Source organism: Lepidochelys kempii, chromosome 1, assembly GCF_965140265.1.
Source record: "Lepidochelys kempii isolate rLepKem1 chromosome 1, rLepKem1.hap2, whole genome shotgun sequence".
NCBI lineage: Eukaryota > Metazoa > Chordata > Testudines > Cheloniidae > Lepidochelys > Lepidochelys kempii.
In genome coordinates this window covers 106209869-106226524 of record NC_133256.1, presented here as the reverse complement: position 1 = coordinate 106226524, position 16656 = coordinate 106209869, and the positions used below count along the sequence as shown (strand labels likewise).

General features: G+C 36.2%; 1 protein-coding gene across 8 annotated transcripts in view; it reads right to left on the bottom strand.

Annotated features, from left to right (window-relative positions):
* MYO16 (myosin XVI) overlaps positions 1-16656 on the bottom strand; it is a 607668-nt gene that overhangs the window by 257460 nt on the left and 333552 nt on the right. For all 8 annotated transcript variants that reach the window (XM_073349543.1, XM_073349573.1, XM_073349563.1 and 5 more), the window contains 2 exons: positions 15923-15988; positions 11248-11375 (listed from right to left, as the gene is read on the bottom strand). In XM_073349543.1, the coding sequence (XP_073205644.1) occupies positions 11248-11375; positions 15923-15988 (194 nt within the window). The remainder of the gene's footprint in view (positions 1-11247; positions 11376-15922; positions 15989-16656) is intronic.

Here is a 16656-nt window from a genome sequence, read left to right as displayed (position 1 = left end):
AGCAACATTTAGCTGGTTGACTATGTCCTGAGATTTGAATACACTATTCTAAGAAATTATTATTCAGTTTCTTTAATGCCAGAGTTCATTTCCTAACAATAGTTTCCTTAAAGAAGGGCTTTCCAGGATCAGTGGGCTTTTTCACCAAGTCTTTTCTAGAATTGGAGACTTCCAGGAAATGTTAAAATGTAACTAACACATCCTCCATATATATTTTTCAGTTTTTACAAAAAAACCACTACAAGTCCATGTGCATGCTTCCATGCAGGCAATACAACGTTGGCATAATGAAGACTTTCACCACAATGATACAAGAGCAAAAATACATCATCCTCTACCTCTCAGACAAAAATGTGAACAGATAAAATTTGCACCATGCCCTGAAAGTTAACAAAATCAGGCTTTGATGAGCCTATCATCTGGTTTATTTCTATAAATGTATGTCCAATAGGAAGAGCTGAAGGAGAAGGGGGAAAATCTAGCTCTGAATAGTTCATTTCTGAGCAAGCAGTATGCTGGATACTGGCAAATCAAGAGAATTGCTGTTAGGCCATGCGGAACAGTTTGTTTATGTACACAGGGATGCCCCTTGAATCCTCTGGAGAGATCTTCATGAAACTTCCATGAAATTGAAATCCTCTCCCAAAGGTTTCTAGGGATAGCAGACTTATTTTTTACTTAGTGATAGGACGCTTTCCCACGCCAGTCAGCAATAACTTCAGTGGGCACCATAGTAGTACACAGACTACGTGGGTCTTCAGGATGCCAGCAGCAACTGTGCCTTTGCTGCCTTTGTTACCCTCAAGAGTGAGGTATCAGCTCACACCACCATTACCCATGGAAAATGGTGCCAGCATTCAGTGCCATTGCCCAGTACTTATAGTTTCATGTTTCCAAGCAAATCTGTCTTCATTTCTCCCATCCGTGGCAGGTCACACTCACCATGGCAGGTGCTGCACAAGCATTTTAATTGCACAAGCATTTTAAATGCACAAGCACTCCAAAGCAGAAGTGTCAATAAACATATCTTTTTACAGCTTTATGGGACCAAGAGAAGGAATTTCAGTATTTTCAGTTTCACTTTCTGTTGTAACTCTCCTGACAATGGTACCTCTGTTTTTTTTCATCTGTAGCTGCTGCTGCATTCATATCATTGTAAATCCAAAAATACTGCATTTATTTAAATGATATTAATTCATATTTACACCAGTGTATAGATCACATTTCTGACCTATGTGTTGACTCCATTGTACGCAGAAATATAAATAAGCTTTTTAAGGAAATCTGTGGAAACGTCATATAATGGGTACCACTGTTCCCTGCGTGTAAGAGGCATATTTCCTACATTAAACATGAACTTATCTGCTCTAGAGGAGAAGTTGCATTACTTCTACTTTTGATGTTCTCCTGTGGTTCTAGGAGATTTTAAATGTGTGGGTTTAAATTTCTCATCAACAAGAATTTTCTGGATACAAAAGTGGAAACGTCCTGTACACAGAAAAATGTCTGCTGCCCAATTGTGTTGTCATCACATGAGACAAACTCCTATTAATTTGAATAAGGGGGGGAGAGGAGGATACAGCTCTTTCAAATAAATAAATAAATAAATAAATAAATGAATAAATATCTGAATGCAGTGCTTATGAAAGCTACTAGGTAGACATCCTTCGAGAATAAAGTACTCACAGAACTGCTGCAACATAGCAGTGACAATGCAAACCTCTGCACAATTCCCAACCAACGTGTTTCACTCCTAACCCTTTCAATCCTTGGCCTCACTGTTGTAAACAATAATGCTACCTCGTAGGAATGAGGAATCTCTATGTGGTTCAAGGTTTTGCAAACTTCAGAAATATTTTTCAAAACATTTGAGTTTCATAAACCAAATATGAGTTTTAATTTAAACCAACAAAATAGAAGACACTGCTTTACAAAAAGAAGAAAATAATGAAAAATATTTTTGTGCTACTTTGGGAAACATGACAAACATAACCAAGCTGACAAATAATGGGTGTCAATGGATTACACCGAGTACTGATGATGCACACATAAAAATTAGGGCTGTTGATTAATCGAAGTTAACTCACGCGATTAACTCAAAAAATTAATCACAATTAAAAAAATGAATCAAACTGTTAAGCAATAGAATACCAATTGAAATATATTAAATGTTTTTGGATGTTTTTCTTCACTTTCAAATATTGATTTCAATTACCACACAGATTACAAAGTGTACAGTGCTCACTTTATATTATTTTTATTACAAATATTTGCACTGTAAAAATGATAAACAAAAGAAATAGTATTTTTCTATTCACCTCATACAAGTATTGTAGTGCAATCTCTTTGTCATGAAAATGCAACTTACAAATGTAGGGTTTTTTTGTTACATAACTGCACTCAAACAAAACAATGTAAAACTTTAGAGCCTACACGTCCACTTAGTCCTATTTCTTGTTCAACCAATCACGAAGAGAAACAAGTTTTACATTTACGGGAGATAATGCTGTCCATTTCTTAATGACAATGTCACCTGAAAGTGAGAAGAGGCATTTGCATGGCAGTGTTGTAACTGGCGTTCCAAGATATTTACGGGCCAGATGTGCTAAAAATTCATATGCCTCTTTATGCTTTGCCCATCATCCAGAGGACATGCTTCTGTGCTGATGACGATCTAAAAAAAATAATGAGTTTATTAAATTTGTCACTGAACTCCTTGGGGGAGAATTGTATGTCTTCTGCTCTGTCTTACCCACATTCTGCCATATATTTCATGTTATAGAAGTCTCGAATGATGACCTAGCACATGTTGTTCATTTTAAGAACACTTTCACTGAAAATTTGAAAAAATGCAAAGAAGATACCCATGTGAAATTTCTAAAGATAGCTTCAGCACTCTACCCAAAATTTAAGAATCTGAAGTGTCTTCCAAAATCTGAGAGGGATGAGGCATGGAGCATGCTTTCAGAAGTCTTAAAAGAGTAACACTCTGATGTGGAAACTACAGAACCCAAACCACCAAAAAAGAAAATCAACCTTCTGCTGGTGGCATCTGACTCAGAAGATGAAAGTGAACATGCATCAGTCCGCACTGCTTTGGATCGTTATCGAGCAGAACCCATCATCAGCCTGGACACATGTCCTCTGGAATAGTGGTTGAAGCATCGAAGGACATGTGAATCTTTAGCGCATCTGGCATGCAATTATTTTGTGATGCTGGCTAGAACACTGTGATGCAAATGCCTGTTCTCACTTTCAAGTGACATCGTAAACAAGAAGCAGAGAGCATTATCTTCTGCAAATGTAAACAACCTTTTTTGTCTGAGCGATTGGCTGAACAAGGACTTCTAGGCTCTAAAATTTTACATTGTTTTATTTTTGAATGCAGGTTTTGATTGTACATAATTCGACATTTGTAAGCTCAACTTTCACAATAAAGAGACTGCACGACAGTACTTGTAGTAGGTGAATTGAAAATACTGTTTCTTTTGTTTTTTAGTGCAAATATTTGTAATCAAAAATAAATATAACGTGAGCCTGTACATTTTGTATTCTGTGTTGTAATCGAAATAATTATATTTGAAAATGTAGAAAACATCCACAAATATTTAAATAGATGGTATTCTATTATTGTTTAACAGTGTGATTAATCACGATAATTTTTTTTAATTGCTTGACAGCCCTAATAAAAATCTTTGAAAATGGTATTAAATTAAGTATTGAAGTTACTCACACAAAGAGATGTTTGACAACAGTGCTTTCTTTCTAGCCATCCATGGCACTGATGGGACATAAAGTTGTCTTACATTATTACATTTTCAGACCCATGTGATTCTACACAAAAAAGGTCCAGGTATTTGTCAGAGAGGGGCCTCATAAACTGATGCAGATTTAGGATGAATATTGCTGATCTGTCTATCTTAGAAGTTTAATTTTGGTTTTTAAAAAGAAATATATTTTTATTTCCATGCATTTCCATGCTGTTCATTACTGTAGTAGTAGGCAGAAATGGCAGCGCTATCAAACCGTTCCATATATGAAGCGTGTATGGACTGCATCTGGTCCCTTACCAATATGGAACTACCTAACATTAATAAGGTAGTTAATCCCTTAGACAGTTCGTTAAAATTCCTTTTTGCCCCAACTACTATGAACCAACATGCTAAGAAAGAAGGAGAAGATGGTTTTATCAGGGGAACCAATGGGTAATGTTAAAGTTTGCCCTGAATTTAATGTTAATGTAGATCTGAATTGTCCCACATTTCACAAATGTAAGTGGGGGGTTCATCATTTGGGAAATATATTGGGACTCTGAACACCTTGATATAGGGAGGAAAACAAGCAACTATTAACAGGTGTAAGCAATTAACGCTGATAGACCGATCTGCTATTACCACATGTCATGACTTTTTAAAGAAATAAATATGCAGAAGTGGACACTGATGTAGGTTATGGTTGGTCAAACATTTTCCATTCAAACTGTTTTTTGACTGAGAACTGGATTTTTGACATAACATTTTTCTGATTTCCTTAGAAAATGTTAGCATTTTGTAAAAAAAGAGAACGACCCAAACTTGAAAGGTGCCTCATGGGAGTTGTGGTTTAGGTGCTTATACCCCCATTCTCTTCTATGGGCTGGGCTCTCTGGCAGAACACACAATGGCCAAGGACACCTATGATATACCTTCTTCCCTCACCATAAGCTCAGCCCACAGAGAAGAACAGGGGCATAAGGCACCCAAACAACTCTTCTGAGGCACCAAGGTGCCATTTTGAATAGAAATATTTCACGTTTCATAAAGGAGAAATACATTAAAAAATTTAGTGCAAAGCAGTGCAACTGCTATATCAAATTTTAATAAGGAGAATGGATTGAGAAGCGACATATCTAAGCAGTAGATATGTACCGCTTGTTTCTGTTCAGTTACGTGCTACGTTATATGCAAGGTAGAATAGCTGCTCATAACCACAAACTGAATTTGTTTCTGTTGGGGAAACTTTGGTTTTTTGTCTGGACATTAAACAGAACATTCAAAGCTTTGGAATAATGTCTAAAATGAGCCCCATTTTTTTTCCTGAAAATTGAAACCACTTTTTGGAACCTGCCACTCATTCAACAGAAACCTATTTACTTTGAGTTTGAGACAGCCTGTGAAACATGTCATGTGTGTAAACCACCATCCCTAAGCATTTTATCAATATCTCCAACATGGGTGCTTTTCTCACTCCTTGTGAAGAAAAAAGCTACTCTATTTTTCAATGAAGTTCCTCTTCCAAGTTCTTCCTCTTCATGAAGGTTTCATGAGTGCTACCAAAAGATTTCACACAGATTAATGCCATTTTCATTAGCATCTTGCAAGTGTTTAAAATGAATGAAAACAAAGGGAGTCAATGTGCAGTAGCCATGTAATTCATTATCCAATTGCTTGTCCACATGTCAGGGTGAAATGCACAATGTGTCCCTGAGTCTCTCAGAGTGCCTAAATGTCTAAGGACCAATATCTTTTGGAAATTTCAACAGGCCAACAGTAACATCTCAAAGGAATGCAATGCTATGGCTCTGCACAGTAAAGTTTTTCCACTACTAGCATTAAAAGTAGATTAGGTATACACTATAGTTGTCATCTCAGATATTTTTTAGTGAGTGAAGTTTTGGGATAAATTTTGTTTATTTTCAGTTACCAGAAAGTACCAGAACCAGAAGTGCAGAATACTGAAAAAAATAGGTTATTCTTGCACTATTTCCATTCATGACTTGAACGAGAAGTCATAGAAGTCTTGTTCATTTGAACTGCCAACCAACTTTGGCAAGAGATTCCAATAAGCTATAAATATGCACTAAATTTTTGGATGCTCCTCTGAACCCAAATTCTAAACACTTCCTAGTGTGCCAATTATTAATGCTAAAATCTATTCTGATACTAAGTTATACACAGGTTGAAGAAAATCAGCTGGCAGATTGTAAACTCTTTGCGGGAGGAGTTCTTTTGTTCTGAGTTTGTACAGCACCTAGCACAAATGGGATTCTGGTCCATGACTGGGTTTCTTAGGTGCTACTGCAAATTATTAAGGTGCTACAAATAGTTAAGAATATTAAGAATAGCTATAAAAGTATTGTGTTTATATAAACATGCTTATTGTTATATAATATTGACATTGGAGATAGATGTAATCTTTTTTTTTTGCAACTAGAAATAATGCATCACTAAAATTTTTTAACCAGAATTATGTACTTTAAAAAATAAGATGCACAATAATGCATTAATGCTTTCTGATGATTAATTCTAGTAGAAAATAAGGGGTGATGAAACATTGAGAAAACAAAACAAAATTAGGTTCCCCAGTCTATCATTTTTAAGGGAAGAGAATCTCACTCCTTTTCAGATTTACACTGGGTTTATAAATGTGGCTTATTTAGTTATTAGGCCATTGGACATTAACATTACTGGTTGCTAAAATGGGTAACAGACTAAAATAATTCCTCTGATGTATGTAATTTAAATGCTTTGTTTTAATCACCATATTAGACACTAATGTCCCATAGAAGAGAGGCTAAATTTGCTAAGGATGCTTGGCTCTCACCAAGACATCTATAAACTATTGTGTAGTTAGGCTTTCTGGATAATTCTAATGCTTATCTTGTCAGTTCTTAATGCATTTCTAAAGTCATGCATGCCTTGAGGGGAGGAGAAGGAGAACTTAAGCAAGCAAGAAAAAAACAATGTATTAGAAACTGGTTTGATACAGGGAAGTCCACCCCGTGGCTGTAATAAGCGCATAGTACAATCTAACTATATTTTAACACAAACTGCACCCTGCACTGTTTTTCCTCTATTAAACATTACAAGTCAGTGGAGAGAATAGAAAAAAACCAAACCAAATTATGCTGAATAAATGGCAAAAAAAAATCTACACACAATCCTACAACATTTGGCTAAATGCATCACTAGTGTAACATCATGCACTTCAATCGAGTTAACCTAAGGAAACGTTTGGCCATTTGCAGAGTGGAAAAATGGAAATATTTGCTCATAACACCAAACCCCCCAGGAAAGAGACTTAAGAAGCATATTTGCATGAGAAAAGAGATATTTTAAGAGAAAATATGAGGAGTTACAGAAAGCTAATTAAGCAGACATTGCAGATGAGCTGCAGAAGAATTGGCTCTTTTGCTAATTTGGGGGAGATTATGTGATGGAAAAGAGAGGAAATAGATGGTAGATCAGCAACGGGACCAGGCACAGGGGAAGAAGTAAACTGAAGCAAGACAATAGAGAACTTTAAAGGCCAGGGGAAAAGTTTTTACTGAATCCAAAAAGGAAAATATAGGGCCTAATTCTCATTTGCAATAGAGCCCCTTTACTACACTCTGTGAAGTGTAAAGATCCATTGAAGTGGATCCAAATTACAATTACACCCACTGTGAAGGCAATATAAATTAGCCTTAGCATAAATGCAAACAAGGCCCACAGTTCTTACCCAAAGAGTAAGACTGAATATATGGTAGTGTTGGATTTTCGTTTGGTTGTTTTTTGTGGGTAGGGGTGGAAGTCAGTAAATCTCTTACTATGTGGATCCACAAATGTCTACCCTCTGGGGAGGTCAGAGGGCAGGAGCCATGGGAGTCACTGAAGCCCTCTGTTTATCCTCAGGCTGGGTGGAGGATTCCTTTCCTCTCCATTTTATTTATTACTATGTATTTGTATTGTGGTAGTAGTTAGAGGCTCCAGCCCCATCAAAGTTGTACAGACATATAATGAAGAGACAGTCCCTGCATTTAAGAGCTTGTAATCTAAGTGTAAGTTTAGAGACAACAGGGAGAGACAATAAAGCAACATGGGGGTGGGGGAGTTGATATACAAGGAAATATACTGATAGTAATCTGCACTAATTGAGCTTTCTAGCTGCATAAGGCTAGATTACATTTTGAACTAAACCACAGCTATAGAAGATAGACACTAAATTCACTAATAAAACAAGATGACGTGCTTGATGAGGGTGATGAGGATGAAAGAGTGTACAGTATGTGACACTATTTCCAGGTTTCCATAGTGTCTTCCAAAAATGTATTAGATTGTTTGATGTACTGCAGACAAAATAAAGCATTTCTGTAGTGTGTGTGCTTTTTCTTTCTTTCTTTCCAGACTCTTCAGGAGGAATTCAAAAAAGGGTAATTTGGTCACAATAGTAGCGTCGCTTTATTCTTGTGTAATAGTAAGCAGTTAATGTGAGTACAACATGTGGACAATTGAAAATGCAAAGCAAAACATACATGCTAAGTATTAATACTGTGGGATCTGACTAATTTGCTTATCTACACATCCCAAACTTTGCACTCAAAATTGACAACCTCTCTTCACTCGTTAGTAAAGATTATTGTAGTAAGAACTATTACTAAAACACCATTATTTTTATAAATGTTCTATGCTGAGACTATAGCACATTGACATCAATAATTAAAACTAGACTAGGATCAGGGGGTAGCCAGGTTAATCTGTAGCCACAAAAACAACACTGGACTCCTTGTTGTAAAACTAGATTAGACTTGTCAAACAAATGAATATCTTTGCTTATTTTTCTTAATACATTTCACTAACTCATTAATTCCCTTTGCATGTGCAGACCCTTATGCCAGCCTGGATTACCATTTAAATTCAAGAGGACTCCACATGGTGATACAGTCTATCCATGTGAATCACTTTACGTGATCAGGGCTTCCTGCAATAGCTCTCCTGCTCGTTAGTACATATTAGCAAGATTTTACTGTATTAAGCAATTACTAAAGACAAACCAAACAAGGACTAACAAGATCAGCATGCTTCAGACTCTGGGCTAGCTGCTTGCCTGTGTGGAGGGCTGATACTTTACTCTCTACTGCTACACTGGTACGTTGGATAGTTCAGACTACCCACCTGACCCAGAAATAGAAGAAAATATCACAAGGAGAACAAATAAAGGATTCCTGTTAACTCAGAAGCCACTGTCTGTGTCATTTTGGAACCACATCACTGATATTTTATTATTATTAATGATGTTAATGAGACTAATAAAGGGATTTCTCATGACCACTTGTGACCAGGAGAAATGGCCTTACAATAATTGTGTTTAGCTTTGGTTTTGGTTTATATAAAATGGGCATTAATTAACTAATTAAAGTAATAAAATTATTTAATTTTTAAATAATTTAATTAATAAGATGAGTATTCATTAATTAAATATATGAATCTCGGCATTCAAACCCTGCTAATGATTCATGATGGGGGTTATATTACAGCTGCACATAGCAAAATCTAAACTGATTTCAGATAGGAAAGAACTTTTGAATATCTCTTCAAGTACTTCAGAAAATTCTCAATTCCTCCTGGTCTTTCAGGGTATGTCTACACTGCAATTAGACACTTGCAGCTGGCCTATGACTGGGGCTTGCAGGGCTCAAGTAAGGGGCTGTTTAATTTTGGTGTAGACATTTGGGCTGAAGCTGGAGCCTGAGCTCTGGGACTCCGCCACCTCATAGGGCCCTATAGACCAGGCTCCAGCCAAGCCTGACCATCTACACTGCAATTAAACAGCCCCTTAGCCTGAGCCCCACAAGCCTGAATCAGACCGCGGGTATTTAATTGCAGCATAGACATACCCTCAGTTATTGTTAAAGAAAAGAGAGAGCGCGAGTATTGTCCAATGACCCTAACTCTTAGTGTTAGGCTATCCAGTAGGTCATAGCTTTACAAATTATTTTTATTATTTATTATTATTGTTTTTATCTGACCCACCAAATCTTTCTCTCTTCAGCTTCCAGTTCCATACTAAACTTTGGATCCAATTAGAGTCCAATTAAAAGGTGCCTGAAATGTGTATATCTGTGGATTGCATTTGAATATAACATACAGACATCAAGTTCTAATGATCTCAGCAGAACACTCTAACATCATCCCTCCATCAGGTCACTGATATACTGTAACCTAGAATGAACTGGATCGGGGCTCAACATCCTGAGCTCTGCTGAACCACCTATTGCCTCCCTCCTTATCTAAAATTATCACCATCATCTGCTCTGTGGCTAAACCAGTTCTTTTTTGAACTGAATCTCTCTCCATTTATAGCATTTGCCGACATTATACATTAGTATCTTAATTTGGTATCTGACATTTTTCAAAATGTAAGTAGATTTTATCTATGGCTCCACCTCATACACTATTGTTGCCAACCTCTCAATGCTATTAATCTACCAGTTATGTCCCAAATGGATATGAAATGAGCGTTCATATTCTGTGGAGCTCTTCATCAAAAATACTGAATGCCAGGAAATTTCTTATTTTTATCAAAACGAATTATTTCACCTCAATAAAAATATAATTAAAGAGAATGTGAACACAGGATAAGGATTTTCTGCCGCTTCTGCGTAAAGGTCACTGTTCCCTGCACAGTTCAGTAACATCTCCATTCTGAATATGTTGTAAAACAGGTTTATGGTTTGTTTCAGCCAATCAGCAGTCAGTTTTTCCATAGAAGTACAGCTTTGTTTTTAAAAGTGCACAGTATTTTTTAAAGGAACACATATTACACACGTTTACTTAGTATATTCAGTGAAGCTCAGGGAATATACAGTGCTTCTACTGATTAGAAAAACATTGATCTATTAAAGTACAATTTAATGAAAATGTATACATGTGATTATGCCTATTCACTTACCTCAACTTTCATAACCATGAGGCAGTTTGATTAGCCAGTTCTGTCTAATTTAGGTATTTATATGGCCCCTAGTGCAAGCAGCCCCACAATCCATAAAGTATTTATAACTACAAATACTTCAATCCCCATTTTACAGAATGAGGAACTGAGGCACAGAAAGACTTGCTCAGAGTCACCCAGGAAGTCCATGGCAAAGCAGGGACTTTAAGCCATGTCTCCCAAGTCCTAGGTTACATCTGAGCCATTGGACAATCCCTCCTTTCCAGTTTGGATCCTAGTTCATAATCAGTTTGATATAACTAAAAAACAAAAACAATTTTGGACAAATCTTTGCTATTAAAGATGCAGTTGAATGAAGCTGATATTTCCCCAATAAAATGAATAACATTTAAATTGAATTAAATATTTTCTTTCACACTGTTATGTTGCAATATATGAGACAGATGAGTAAATCAATTGGAGGGGAAAAATAAAAAGGAAAACTTGTCTGCAGAGTCCCTGGGGAAACATTTCAAAGGCATGAGTTATACATCACTTAATAGAAAGATAGATTTTCACCTGAGAATAAAGCATTGAGGACGTCGCTCCTGGAAAAGCATGTGGTAAGCCCTTTCAGCACAGGAGAATATATGTGGAGGAAGTGAGGAACACAGTTTGCCAGAGTCACTTAGGTAAAGTTGGGTGACCTGAAAAATAACTGAACATTAACACAGGTGGCAAATTCTAAACCAATATTGTTTCATCTCTTCAATAAGGGGCTTCCTTAAGACACCCTGGACAATATAAACAAACTATTTGGGTTCCTTAAACTATTTGTAAAGCATTTCATTAAAGCAATACATATATCAATATCACCACAAGAGTTCTATTTAAGATATGCTATTTTAATACTTAATTATAATAATGGTGGCCAATCATGCACATTTGGCCAATTGTTAAAAACCAGATAATAGATTAAGTTACATTATTTATACTTCACATGATAATCCTTCAATGTCCTGGTTTTAAAATATTAAACAAAAATAGCATGGCTGCCCTCTGAAATAATAAGACAGAGATCAATGAAATTAGGTTACAAGTTAATTAATTTATTATATGACACAGCAGTCTCCCAGTAATACTTTATTTGCAATTTAGAAACACTTCTGCAATACACATAATTAGCAGCATGCTCTACTCTCATTGGCTAAAAATGGCAAAAAGCAGTTATCCTACTGTTAGCCTACATTCCTCTGAGACAAACCTGACATTTAAGGACTGTTAACTAATTAGAATCATAGCCTTCAGCAAAATTGGCTTGTAAATATCTATAGTTTAGCTCATTTAAAAAATGCTGAGCCTGACTTAAGTACTATTGTTATTCACTAACTGTATCTCTGTATTAGATGAGATAACACAGAGCTACTCACCTACCCTAGAAAGTGAATATTTCCTTTTTTCTTTTTGTCATGAATAGCAGAATATTTCAACAAGTTACAAACCACAGACTCGATCCTAAAAAAACCTTGATATACATGACTAGTCCCACTGAACTCATGTGTTAAATATTTGCAAGATCAGATTCCCAATTAATAAATCAGACTTTTTATTATTTATATCCTAATCATTGTCTTAAAGAAATACTGCATATAGGTAGCAAGATGGGACTATTATAGTACTTGTTGCCTTTACAAGGGACTACTTACACACGCCCAGATGACACCTGTAGGTTCCTAGGAGCTATTATTGCTTCATTATTATAAATTGACACTGGCACCAAGTGCAATAACAGAAATCTGTGTTCACTAGCATGTACTTTATATCATCTGTGAAAGAAAAGTTTCTCATAAAATGATTTATTTTCAGTAATTAGAAGGTTACTAGAAATAAGTGTTGGAGGTCATTGGAGTATTTTTAAAGCTAAAGGCTTTAAAAGATTATGAGAAGTGATTTTAAAAAAAGTACATGTGAAATATTGCTGTTGTTGAATGTGATCTTTTCAGTACTTCATCAGTGGTTTAAAAAAAATACTGTCACCCCCAATGTTTCTTTCTATTTTTGACTGACAATAATTGAAAAAATAAGGGCAGTAACTAATTAGTCACATTGTGCAACATGTCAGCATATATAGTAGTTTATGGATTTACACAATCTATTTTCATTACATTAATACTCAGCACATCTAACAGTTATGGGATTCAATGTAATATAAGCTAAGGAGATGCAGAACATTTCTGTAATTAGTGCCAACCAACCATACCATCTTGAAATGCAATGGCAATCAGAAGTCACCACTCAAAATCACCACAGTAATCTTCATAAGAAAATATTTTCTCCACATATTTAGATTAAAAATGGCCCCATATTTCTTGAATATTTTGAGTTCAAAAATAAGAAAAATTTAAAGAAATAAAATTTGCTTCTTAATTATTCTTATTTCTATTGTGGTATTGCCTAATGGCCCCAAGACAGGGATCAAAGCTCCATTGTGCTAGGTGCTGTACAAACACAGAACAAAAAGACATTTCCTGCCCCGTGAAGTTCACAGTCTAAGTAGTTATTCACCGAATCAATAAATATTTTAATAAGGGTTAGTCTTTCATGGTTTTTTTTATACTACTCATATTACCAGGGTATTTATGAGCATGGTAAGTTCTTTCTCATTTCCCCTTGTTCAAAATACTTTTCTTTATTTTTCTTATTGATAACAGGTTTTTTAAGGGTTTAATGTCTCAAACATTTTTGAATAATTGGTAATTTCACTCTCTCCTCCTTTATGATTGGGTCAGCTTTTTCTCTATTAATTTGTTTTTCACTGATATGTTTGTAAAATTTCTTTATATTCCCATATGTCTACAATTAACATGGTCTACTTTTTGTCTGGCCTCCTCTTTCCCCGAAATAGAATCCATTTTGATTGCCCTGTTCTTCTTCAGTATACAGTAAAGGATCTTAGACTGCTCCACCATCTGCATCAGCTATTTCTTGTTTCATACCTAACTCTTTGTCAGGGGAATTGTTGCTTGTTGCACCTCTAGTCTGCCAGGATTTCCCAGCCTGCTTCTACAGTGGTAGATTTTAATACTTCCTCCTGTCTGGCCTTACTCAGTAGGATCATGATCCAAAGCCCAACAAAGCCTATGGGAAAGATAGCCATTAACTTCAATGGGCTTTGGAACAGACACCAACCTACTCCTACTGAAGTCAACTGAACAGCTCCCATTGCTTGCAAAGAGAGCAGTATTGGGTCTTGATTTCTTAATTCCTCCATATCTGCTTTCTTCGCATCCAAAATACTGATGATGGTGCTTTCTGAGAATCTATTTCCTAACTGCTGAATTGCAGTGCTTTGTGGTCAATGATGTCCAGCTTCCCTCTTATTCTTACATTTTCAGAAAGTGCCCCTTTACAGGTCCGAAGTAGATCCAGGATTATTCCTCCTCTAGTTGGAAGAGATTAGTTTATGTTCTTGAACAATGTGGTTGGTTCGTAGAGTTACACCAAGTATGGACTGCCTGAACGATTAAGTCCTTCATGATAATTTTGACATAAGGGCAAAAATCAGATCCTGTTGACTTTTACCTCAAAAACAGGGACAAAATAGCACCAGCCATGTTATTTTGCCATTATATTCTGACCAAACAAGAAATACCTGCATAATACACAATGACCATGCAGATAGTTTACTCTGTAAGAAGTGGAAGTAATTACAATGGGCAAGCTCATAGGAGATCAAAGGGTTATGTGCTAAAATAGACAGGCTAACCCTTTACCTTTTGCCATACCCCACAATTCCAGCAGTGCACTTCGCAGGTTTTGGGAGAAGAGGCAGAAGCAGAGGCCTGGTGTACAAACTCAATACATAACTAATGCCCAGGCCTGCCTCCCCTCCCCCTCCGGCCATAGATGCTACTACAAATTCAGAGTTCCGGTGTCTCCAGTGGGAGGGGAGCGGTCTTGGACCCGGCTTCCTGCTTCCCAGAACCCCTGCCATCTCCTCATTCTGCCTCCTCTACCTCTTCCTCTTTCAGGGTCACTCTAGGAGAGATGGCAGCTCAGTAAGGCCATATGCAGCAATGCAAAGTGAGGGGAAGAGAACCCCTTGCACATGCATGTGCCTCTTGGAATGCAACTCATGTATAAGGCAGGACCCCCACTGACAAGGAAACTGGAAAATGTAGCACATGTGGAGACTTCAGTTTTACACTGTTAATACCTGTTGGTTAACAAGCTGTATTGTTGCAAACATTTCTGAGCTATGCAATGGGGTAGCCTCTAAAAACAGTGTGTGGCTCACCAAAGGGTTTTAGTGGATTTTGTGCCCCTGTACTACCTTAAGGTTGCCCAGTCCTATTCCAAGAGGAAAGGGCTTGAGGAATTCCATATTCAGACCAGGTGGGTGATTTCCAATTTAAGGACCCAATTTTAATCTGCTGGCCCTGCCACATGTACTTTACACCATTTGTTTCCCCCAGTTTACTATTAGGTCATACATGGGACATTTTAAACACTCACAACCTACAGTCTGCTAATGGTGATTCTGAATACTACAAACTCTCTGTAAATCTTTCAAGCAAAATTACTACATGTTTGTACAGTGCTTAGCACAAGGGCCCCCATCTCAATATAACAGAAATAAATAATAAATAATAATAATAATTAATAGGCAATATTTAATGCTTCACACTGACACTGCATCTAAAATGACAGGGCTAGATTGAAACATGACATGTAAAACATAATGTAAATGTATGTTATGCCTACATTGCAAGAGTAACAATGTTTTGATACTGAAATGACAGACACCTTATCTATAAGTGGATTGGATTTCATCAAGTAAGATTAGTGAAAGAGAGCTTTGCCCAGGCCCAATTGAACTATCACTTTTAGGTACCTTTTTTCTTTTTTTTGTTGGTAACCAAATAATCCATGAATGAAATATTGTTCTGCTTGTTGTCACCTCTAGCAAGATTTCTGTTTCACACTAGTAGCACTCAAGGAGAAGATAAGTAACAGGCAACATAATAAAACAAAATAAAAATGTTTATGGCCTGAAGGAGACATTCATAAAGATATGAACAAGACACTGTGCACCTTAGGCAAAATTAAAGGTATTGCTACTAATGCAAAATTCAAATGAGATGTTCCTAACATGAAAAGAACAGAGATATTGCTTTTTTTTTTTTTATTTTTAGTGCTTTGGGATCCACTGAAATAGATCTACATCATAACATTTTTAGAAGAAAATACTTACTATAGTGGAATAAATTGGAAGTTCTTTAAATGGATTAACCAGCAACAGTATATCTCCAACGTAGGTCTGGAAAAAAATATAATTTGTTTATTAAGTGATAAATTGGATCTTTCAGGAAGTTAATGATTCCCCTCCAGAAAAGACTTTTCACAAAAGCATCTGAAATCCAGTAATCAACAGACGAATTGCGAGTTCATAGTTTCACAATTCAGAATCTTTTAAAATTCTTGCTCTGAAAAACTAAGATCCAAATTTACAATTCAGATTGCATTATTATAAAAAGTGTAATTAATACTAAGTGCTTCATAAAGTAAAATGATTAACAAAGGAATTGCATTGCATATATTATTGTAAGATTATTTGTTAAATGAATCTGTGATTCACCATTTGTTGAACTTAGCAAAAATGAGTGAAGTTCCTATTACACAACCCAATTCTTCCATCACCTTTTTATGGGCTAGACCATGCTAGTAGTGCTAGCAGAGTTAGATAAATTGAATGGGTATTAAAAAAGTTGTTACTGGGATAAACGACAGTAATCAACATAATTATGACAACCTAGATACATATAAATAAAAATCAAAATATTGACTCCACTGAAGTCAATGATAAAATTTCCATTGTATACAATGGGGCCAGGATTTCACCCGCAATATTAGAACACACACTACATGAATCCACTGGGCTGCAGTCTCCAGTATATCCTGACTGCTTTTTGCCTTACTCCTTACTCA